Source organism: Brachionichthys hirsutus, chromosome 16 (assembly GCF_040956055.1).
Source record: "Brachionichthys hirsutus isolate HB-005 chromosome 16, CSIRO-AGI_Bhir_v1, whole genome shotgun sequence".
Taxonomy (NCBI): domain Eukaryota; kingdom Metazoa; phylum Chordata; class Actinopteri; order Lophiiformes; family Brachionichthyidae; genus Brachionichthys; species Brachionichthys hirsutus.
This window is the reverse complement of record NC_090912.1, coordinates 11,286,271-11,296,606: the sequence shown is the minus strand read 5'-3', so window position 1 is coordinate 11,296,606 and position 10,336 is coordinate 11,286,271. Positions and strand designations below refer to the sequence as shown.

Sequence of the window (10,336 nt, the reverse complement as noted above, 5' to 3'; positions counted from 1 at the left end):
TAATCAATGGAGCTTCAACATTTGAGCCGCAATATCTCGGTTGATTATTGACTGATGTTTATGGAATTTAAGGTGGGAACCTCTATCTCACCACAAAATGTAATCTGGATTAGATCCGGATTGCGGACGTTATCAAGATTTCTTGTTTTTTCTTTTTCATTTATAAACAATCCATCCATCCATCCATCTTCAACCGCTTATCCGGGGCCGGGTCGCGGGGGCAGCAGCCTAAGCAGGGAATCCCAGACTTCCTTCTCCCCGGCCACTTCCTCTAGCTCTTCCGGGGGGGGATCCAGAGGCGTTCCCAGGCCAGACTGAGAGAACACATTTCCCCTGTTCTGATGTCTCTGCATTGGCTTCCTGTTAGAGCACAAATTGAATATAAAGTCCTTCTACTCACTTTTAAAGCCCTCAAAAGCCAGGCCCCTCCTTACCTTACAGAACTCATTATGCCATATTGCAACACTTGCGGCCCCAAAATACCAGTCTGATGTTGGGTCCAAACATTTCTAAAAGCAGACTTGGGGGATTTGGAGTTTTCAGTTATCAAGCTCCTTTATTGTGTAATCAGCTCCGTGATTCGTTACGTGAAGAAGACACAATCTCTATGTTCAAGAGGAGACGAAAAACCTTCCTTTTTAATAAACTACTATTGTGTCAAATTCCATAAACATTGATCAATAATCAACCGAGATATTGAGGAACACATTTTGAAGCTCTACTACTGTACTTTCTTCTTGTCCCGTGAGGCGTCGCCACAGCAAATCAACTTTCTCCACTTCACCCTGTCCTTTGCATCGTCCTCCCCAACACCAGCCACTCTCATGTCCTCCCTCACTACGTCCATGTCTCTTCTCCTGGGTCGTCCTCTAGTCCTGTTCCCTGGCAGTTCCATCCTCAGCGTCCTTCTACCGATATAGTCCCTGTCTCTCCTCTGGACATGTCCAAACGATCAAAGTCTGGTCTCTCTGACCTTGTCTCCAAAACGTCTAACCTTCACTGTCCCTCTTATTGTCTCATTTCTAATCCTGTCCAACCTGGTCACTCCCAAGGAGAACCTCAGCATCTTCATCTCCTCCACTTCTAGCTCCGCCTCCTGTCTTTTCCTCAGAGACACTGTCTCTAAGCCGTCCATCATGTCTGTCCTCACCACTGTCTCTAAGCCGTCCATCATGGCTGTCCTCACCACTGTCTCTAAGCCGTCCATCATGGCTGTCCTCACCACTGTCTCTAAGCCGTCCATCATGGCTGTCCTCACCACTGTCTCTAAGCCGTCCATCATGTCTGTCCTCACCACTGTCTTGTAGACCTGTCCCTTCGTCCTATCACAGAGCACACCTGATACTTTCCTCCCCCCGTTCCAGCCTGCCTGCACACGATTCTTCACCTCCTTTCCACATTCTCTCCATCACTCTGCTCTGTTGACCCGAGGTACCTGAAGTCCTCTCCCTTCTTTACGTCTATTCCTTGTAGCTTCACTGTCCCCCCTGGGACCTTCTCATTTACACATGTACTCTGTTTTACTCCTGCTCACCTTCATGCCTCTCTTTTCTAGAGCAGACCTCCACGTCTCTAGATTCTCCTCTACCTGCTCTCACTGCAGATCACAATGTCATCTGCAAACATCATATTCAGAGGAGCTTCCTGTCTCACCTCATCTGTTAGTCTATCAATCACCATGGCAAACAAAAAGGGGCTCAGAGCTGATCCCTGGTGCGTCCCACCTCTACACTAAACTCCCCTGTTACTCCTACTGCATACTTCACTGCTGTTGTACAACTGTCCTACATTTCCTGAACTACTCTGACATACTTCTCTGCCACTCCAGACATCCTCATGCAGTGCCACAGTACCTCGTGCAGTACCACAGTACCTCATGCAGTACTACAGTTCCTCTCTGGGCACCCTGTTCTAGGCTTTCTCTAGATCTACAAAGACACAATGCAGCTCCGTCTGACCTTCCCTGTACTTCTCCATTGTAGCCTCAATGCTAACATTGCGTCTGTGGTACTCTTCCTTAGCATAAAGCCATTCTGCTGCTCACAAATACCTACTTCTGCCCTTAGTCTAGCCTGAACTACATTTTCCCTAAACTTCATCGGATGACTCTTAAGTTTAATTTTGAAGCTCTATTGTCTGTAATGTTCCTGAAAATGTCAAACTGATCCATAATCCAGTATCTCTTCTGGATCATCACCTAAATGTAATCATCTGTTCCTGCTAACATTTCATCAATATCCATGCAGAACTTATCATGCTAACAGATGGACAGACAGACAAACACTGGTGATCACATAGCCCCCGTCTCAGTGGAGGTAAGAATTTAATTCTGTTTTATTACCCTTGCCGAAGCGGAAGCGAGGGTATTGTAATTGGGTGCGTTTGTTTGTTTGTTTGTCTGTTTGTCTGTTTGTTTGTTTACTTGTTTGTTTGTTTGTCTGTCCGAGCGCATAACTCAAAAACTAGTGACCCAATCGACTTGAAATTTTTTACACAAGCAAGGTTCTGTCCGTGGCTCGGTCCTCCCCGAGAATGGCGTTGATCCGGATCTGGATTCAGATTCTAGAATTATTTTTACATCTGGAATTGTGCCTGTGCTGTAAACTGCCACGTTAAGAGGGAGGGACACGAATGGCATGATGGGAAAAAGAGTCCAGAAGGAGTCTTGTAGTACGTTCCAGAGCAGCAAGCTAGAGCAGGTTTGGCCCCTCTGATCCGGAAGCCCTGTTTACTGTCTCACAAGATCGAATAGTCGATTGGAGGCGGGGTCTGCAATCTCTGATTGTCTTTCTAGTTGTTAATGTTTATGTGTTCTAGTTGTGATTTCTGATTTATTGTTGTTTTGTCTCTTGTCAATTTGGCCTGCATTTTGATGTGTTTTGTGAGGGCTTGTTGTCATGTGTTGCTCTTAATTGTTCAATATTTTAGATTGTTTGTAGTTCTTTTTCGGTATCTAGTGTTGTGATTTTAACTTCTGGGCCATTGTGATTTTACACATGTTTTCCACCAAGAATTGATCTGAGAATTATCTAAAATATATTCTGAATTAAAGCGTCAACTGGTCCTCACCAACGCAACATCCAACTAGAAAACGACAATCAGAGATTGCAGACCCCGCCTCCAATAGACTATTGGATCTTGTGAGACAGTAAACAGGGCTTCCGGTTCAGAGGGGCCAAACCTGCTCTAGCTTGCTGCTCCGGAATGTACTACAAGACTCCTTCTGGACTCTTTTTCCCGTCATGCCATTCGTGTCCCTCCCTCTTAAAGTGGCAGTTTACAGCACAGGCACAATTCCAGATGTAAAAATAATTCTAGAATCTGGATCCGGATCAACGCCATTCTTGGGGAGGACCGAGCCACGGACAGAATCTTGCTTGTGTAAAAATTTCAAGTCGATTGGGTTACTAGTTTTTGAGTTATGCGCTCGGACAGACAAACAAGCAAACAAACAGACAGACAAACAAACGCACCCAATTGCAATACCCTCGCCTCCTCTTCGGCGAGGGTAACAACAGTACATCCTCACAACCAGAAAACTACTGGACGACACAGCCCAGAAAGCGATAACATCACTACAGTACTTGGGCAGTAGTTTCATGGGATATGATGAGAAGACAGCCAGCAGTTGGTGGTGTAACTTAATCCGCGATTATGGTTTGCAAAAATTTAACTGAAGCTTAACCAACTAAATTTTTCAAAATTAAGACACCACCTGGAAATCTCAAAATTTACACTGCATTCAAAATGTCTGAGCAGCTGTGGATTATGAGGTAAGGACGCCGTCCACTTATCAGAAAACTGGTCGTTCAAACAATAGCCATTCTTCTGGTCTTCTGGTTTGGGGTGGTTAAGTTTAAAAATTATATTTCTTAATAATTCTGATGTGCAGATGATGACGATGACGATGGCGATGACGATGATGATGATGATGACGACGATGATGACGATGATGATGAAGATGGTGCTTATCACAAGGGCTCAGTGTGTTCATATTGTGAATTATGTGAGGTATGTAGTAATCAAAGCTCTGTCAATATACAGACATTTCTTTTTTCCTGCACCTTTCCCTGGAAGGGGTGCTGGATAGTGCTCCGACCGGGGACTCCATTGTTCTTCTGGGGGACTTCAATGTTCATGTGAGACTTGGAGGGGGGTGATTGGGATGGATAGCCTCCACAATCTGAGCCCAGGAGGTGTTCCAGCCGCGTATCTTGGGGACTTGGGTTAAGAAAGGGGCGGCAAAGCTGTCAACTGATCAATACCTTGTGGTGAGTTGGATCCACTGGCCCCCTATTCGACAGGCCAAAGCGTCTTTTAAGGGTGTGTCGGAACGTCTAGCATACATGGTCTTTGGTGCCTATCGCGGAGGAAACCCCAAACCCAGTGATGGAGACCAGAAGTAACGGATGCTGTCAAGTTGAAGAAGGAGTCTTTTCGAGTCTCATTGACTTGTGGGATTGTGGATTAAGCTGATGGGTACAGGTAGGGGAAGTGGTTCAAGTGGTTATGGAGGCAAAAACAAGATGCTGGGAGAAGTTTGAAGCTGCCATGGAGGAGGACTGTTGGTCACCCTCAAAGAAAATCAATCAAACAATCAGGCACCTCAGGAGGGGAAAGTGGTGGGCCATCAACACTGTTAACAGCGGAGTTGGGGAGCTGATGACCTTGACTAGGGATATTGTTGGGTAGTGAAAATAATACTTTGAGGGTACAGAGACTGTCTTGGGGTTTTTGTCACAGAACATTGGTTCGACTCTGCACTCTCCATCAGGTGCTGAAGGGTTCATGGGAGTTTGCCCAATCACATGCGTTTCGTGGATTTGGAGAAGGCTTTTGACCACGTAGTATCTTGTGGGGGGTGTTTTGGGATTATGGGGTCTGGGCCCTTTGCTGAGTGATGTCCAGTCCCAGTATGATTGAATTAGAAGCTAGGGTTCGTATTGCTGACAGGAAGTCAAACCTGTTCCAGGTGCATGTTAGTTAGACTCTGGCAGTCCTCCTTTTTATCACCAGTTCTGTTCATAATCTTTACGGACAGAATTTCTTGGAACAGCCAGGGGCCGAGGGGGTCCAGTTTGGAGACCAAATAATTTCATCTCTCCTCTTTGTGGATGATGCTGTCCTGTTGACCTCATTGAGCCTGGACCTTCACTGCGTACTGGGGCGGTTTGCAGGCCAGTACGAAGCAATTGGGACGATCAGCACCACCAAAATCTGAGGCTCTTGACAAGAATAATGTGGTCCGCCCTCTCTGGGTCGTGGGGAGTTTTTGCCCCAAGTGGAGTAGTTAAAGTATCTGTGGGTCTTGTTCAGGAGTGAGCATGAAATTGACAGATGGATTCAGTCATCTGTCGTGGTGGGTCGATGGTGGCGCAGGTGGTTGAGTGGGTCGTCCTATGATCGAGAGGTTGGTGGTTTGATTCCCAGCTCCGGCACGTGTTGTGTTTTGGGCAAGACACTTCACCTGTGTGAACGTAGTGAGCGAGTAAACGTCGGTGGTGGTCGGGAGGGCCGATGGCGCAGAATGGCAGCCTCGCTCCTGTACCACCACCAAGTGTGGAGTGAATGAATAATGCACAATGAGTTGAGAGCTTTGAGTTTGAGTTCCTCATAGAAAAGCGCAATATAAGTCCAAAGCATTATTATTATTATTTATTATTTGAAGAAGGAGCCGAGCCGAAAAGTCACCAGGGAGGAACTCGGACTAGAGCCGCTGCTCCTCCATATCTAGAGGGGCCAGCGGAGGTGGCTTGGTCATCTGTTTCGGATGCCTCCTTGACTCCTCCCTGGGGAGGTGTCCTGAGCGTGTCCCACCGTGAGAAGGACTCGAGGAAGACCTAGGACATTCTGGAGAGACTATGTCTGGGAACGTCTCAGGTGTCTAGGGAAGTGTTCAATTCCCTCCCCTCAGATGTTCAATCCCCTCCGCGGCCCAGCCCTGGATAAGTAGAAGAAGATGGATGAATATATATATATATATATATATATATATATATAGTACACAAGTACTATCTGAGATAAGACCGAGATCGGGTTTGACCACCTGGTTGTAAATCAGAATGGACGTAAGTCAGCCAAGTGCAAAGTGGCCGATGTGAGGGATGCATACTGCAGGTACAGTAAATTTAAAGAAGAGTTGCTGCTGCAATGATAGCTCGTTACTAAGTGTAGCGCTGGGACGCTGTGAGATGCTGCACTGCTTTATTGTTTGCTACACAGCTGTTGTACACGCTGCCAGACTATTTTGGTGGTTTGCTCTCTCGATCTCCTTTTGAATTAATATGTCTCGTATTTTTCTTGCAGCACTGTGACAGTTGTGACAAATGTCCATGTGACGAGGGAGACAAATCTGAACACTGCGATGACTGCAAGGTGAGGACAGACATATTATGTGACATTTGGTTTGCAGCCGGGCAGCACAGTGGCACTGTTCTCTCACAGCCAGAAGGTCCCGGGTTCAATTCCAACTGTGGCTTTGCCGTGCGGCGTTTCGTTTGTATGTCCTCCCTGCGTCTGTGTGGGTTCTCTCCAGACAGAATGCGCGATTTAGGTGAATTGGCCACTCAAAATTGTCCGTAGGTGTGAGTGTGTGCGTGAATGGTTGTCTGTCTTTCGTGTGGCCCTGCGATGATCTGGTGTCTCCTCCAGAGCAAAGAGAAGACGATTATGGTTGTCTCATCTACAAGAAGAGGAATGACTGAATAAATGCATGAAACAATGAACGAATGATTTGCAGCCAGCCTGTGCGCTCCTCTAATGTAAGCGAATGAAGAACCTGTTCACCGATCAATAAAGATTAGCCAAACTTATTTTTTTGTGAATCTATGAAAGTAAAACATATCAGTAAGTATAATACATTAATCTCTTTTGCATAAATTGTGCATTAAAATTGTTATCCTGGTCATCTCTAAATATTGTTAAATGTGTAAGCAAAAGTGAATGATACGGTATATTTTATATATTTATATTACTAAACATTAACATAAATATGTGTAATTCTCTCTTTATCACAGATGTGCAGTTTCTGCCATGTGTGCCCAATGTGCCGATCTATTTGCCAGCCTGGTGAGTAGATTAAGAACTGTCACACAGAAAATCCACACCTTTTTATAGTATTACAGGTACTATAGTATTACAGTATTACAGGTAAACTCCTCCACAGAAACACCTTGACATTCACATAAACAGCCCCACCACAATAAAGTGGCAATCCCTTCGGGGCCAACCATGTCATCATATTATAGAGGGGTAGTCGTTCATTTAAACCAGACATTCCCATAATACCACAAAGAGCTTTCAAATTGATGCACAGTCCCAAAGAGAGCAGGATCCACACTTCCCCGTTGGCCAAAGGATGGCCGAGCCAACTGATCCTCCTGCAGGAAATAATACAAAAGAAAGTTTTCTTCCTCAAAATAGTACTTACAGTGGTTTTAGCAAGTCAAATCAGCGTTCCTTTCCCAAACTTGTAAGGAAATAATTGCTGTACTGATGTGAATGTTGAAGTTGTTGCAAGCGGTTCCAGCTCACAGTAGTTTGAACTTTCTTCTTTAGGAGGTATTCTCGATGAAGTTACTGGATCGATCTACAAGTGAGACATATTTACATTTGACTGAAACCTTTTCAAACATTTGTGTGGCGCAGTCCGTCATTTCTGATTGTCTCTCACCCACAGGACTGTCGCTGACGTATTCGATGATGATGATGATGAGAACTGAACCCATCCATATGTCGCCACCATGTGGCCAAACGAATATATTTCACCTTCACGTCTGAGTTGTCTTTTCCTTGAGAATGCTCAACAGTGCCTTAAAGACTAACTGAACAAGCTGTGTAGCTGTGCTCTGTTGTTAACTGGCAATTCAAATCTGTACTTGATGACATGAGATGAAATTAAATATCTGAAGTCATATCTGGGATTTGATGAATAAAAAAGAGGAGATATTTTCACAGAAATATTTCTTCATTCAAAATTCTCACTTGACTGTGCACAAATCAATTAAATTTAAAGAAATTAAAGCACACATCCCACAGAACGTAAATGCATTCTATGAAAACAGTGTAGTGTCTTAAAATTAGGGACGTTCCGATCGGGGTTTTTTTGCCCCGGAGTTCGAGTCATTGGATTTTGAACCGATACCGGTACCGAGCCCCGATCCGATACTTCTTTAATACATTTTTTTTTTATTAAAGTATAAAAATCGGCTCCAGGATGTCCCTTAATTTTTTATTTTAATCATCTTATTTCAACATTTAACTTTTAAACAGAGCACTTCTGTGGCGTAGCTTGAACATTCAAGTAATAAATAAAATTGTTTTTTTCACTTTGGACTTGGACTAGTGCAAAAAGAAATATTAAAAAAGAATATTTAAAATAAAATTAACAGCAGCTCAATAGCAAGGTTTTTGTGATCCACTTCAAAATACTTACACAGCGCAGACGTACTCACGCGACTCGCTTCAAGCTGCTTCCGTCTTTTGCCCCGCTGGACGGCATTTAACCAACAGCGTCACAGGAAGTGATGTCATGCCGCAGCCGCACGCATTGCCGTTTCTGATGGAGTAGGGAAGGCTTTCTCTGTGCCACCGCATAACTCCAGATCTGATAGAGAGTCATGAAAATAGTAATGGAAATAAATATCCTGATCGGGAGGTAACGTCCAATTCCGATTGAGTCTGCAAGCACGTGATCGGATCCTGACATCCCTAATTAAAATTATACTACTACTACTACTTTACTTTTGGCTGTCCTGTCCTTTGCTTCATCCTCCCCAACACCATGTCCACCCAACACTGACTATCTGTGATGACTTACTTATTGAGGATGGACTATCAAATTCTCTATTTATTGAAATAAACATTGAAAATTTGAAAAATATAATTGTTGGAGTTATTTAACATACTCTGATACCAATAGGTTCATGATCAAATTTGAAGAATTATTAAATTGTATTAATAATTCTTAGAGAATTTGTTTTATCCGTGGAGACTTTAACATCAATTTAGCCAAAGATAACAACATAAAAATGATTTCCTAAACTGTCTTTACGCTTCATCCTTTTTGTTAAGAATTAATTCATACACAAGAGAAACAGAAAATTCCATTATTGATAATATCATGACAAATACTCATAATGAGTGATTTGATTCAGGAGTAAGATGATCAGATTATCATTTTCCTTTGGTACTCTTCATTGATCTTGCAATGAATTCTGGAATGAAACCCCAAAACGTATCTTTCATAAATAAAAGTATTTATCAGAAAAGCATTTACCGGTAAATAAATGATCTGAACATCTTAGATCAGGGGTGTCAAACTGTAACTACTCCTTAACATGCTGTTAAATAACTATTTATTTTTTCAATTAACTCTTTAGTCACCACAGTAATTACAATAAAATATTCAGTTTTGATACCACTTTTTTAAAATGTTGTAACTTAAACATTGTTAGAGATAAAGCCAAACTGTAAATGAGAAAAATCATAAGTATGAACCAAAGTTTGTGATGGGAATAAATTAACATCTAATAATGTGAAAATGTTCCATTCAAATGCAATCATCACGCAGGAACAAAGATAATCGATACAAAATCAAAGCAAAACCAAAAAGCCACCACCTTGTCTTGTCATGGACATGCAGAAACCAAAAAAAACAACCGAAGTGGGAAAGATAAAGAACATTCCCCGAGTCAATGCCGCGGAAAAGACGTCATTTCAGGATCAGCACTGGACAGCTCCATATATAGCCGGCTACATATGGAGCTGTCCAGTGCTGATCCTGATCCATATGTAGCCGGGATCAACATTTCAACACATGCTGGAAAAAACAAAAAAGTTCAAATAACTGTTGGAATTGGTGCTGTTGGGATTTTCTGTTCACAGAGAATCAGTGTCAGTGAAGAAGAGGAAGAAGAATACTATAATAATACTACTAATACGATAATACTAAAGTAAATATAAATATACCATATTAATATTGAGTTTACAAATGAAAGTTTGTAAAAGCACACAAATATGAGGCATTATTAGCACCTGGGTCCGAAGCCCACCATGTTTCTGATGTGGAACTTCCTTCTCTTTGAAGACTCTTTGAAGCTCATTGTGCTGAATTCAGCAGCGAATGAGTGAAACGGATTCAGGCCTTCAATCTGCTGATCGGCTGCAGTGAATGTCAGATCAGATCATTGATCATTGATCATTGATCGAGAGCAGCAGCAACTCTCTGAAAGGGAGCAAGCCAAGTGCAGTTGAGCCCAACAGGGGGCAGTAATGCAGCGATGTGGCGGCGAATGACGTCACACACCAAAGAAGAAGAACGAGAGGGCGGGGAAAA

The 10,336-nt window shown here is 43.1% G+C and overlaps 1 protein-coding gene across 1 annotated transcript in view; it reads left to right on the top strand.

Moving 5' to 3' along the window:
• LOC137905703 (sarcoplasmic reticulum histidine-rich calcium-binding protein) overlaps positions 1-8,741 on the top strand; it is a 12,147-nt gene extending 3,406 nt beyond the window's left edge. The window contains exons 2-6 of the mRNA XM_068749952.1: positions 3,893-4,011; positions 6,307-6,375; positions 7,017-7,068; positions 7,558-7,594; positions 7,679-8,741. Coding sequence (XP_068606053.1) covers positions 3,893-4,011; positions 6,307-6,375; positions 7,017-7,068; positions 7,558-7,594; positions 7,679-7,721 — 320 coding nt within the window. The 3' untranslated portion in view covers positions 7,722-8,741. The remainder of the gene's footprint in view (positions 1-3,892; positions 4,012-6,306; positions 6,376-7,016; positions 7,069-7,557; positions 7,595-7,678) is intronic.
• Positions 8,742-10,336: the final 1,595 nt, after the last annotated feature.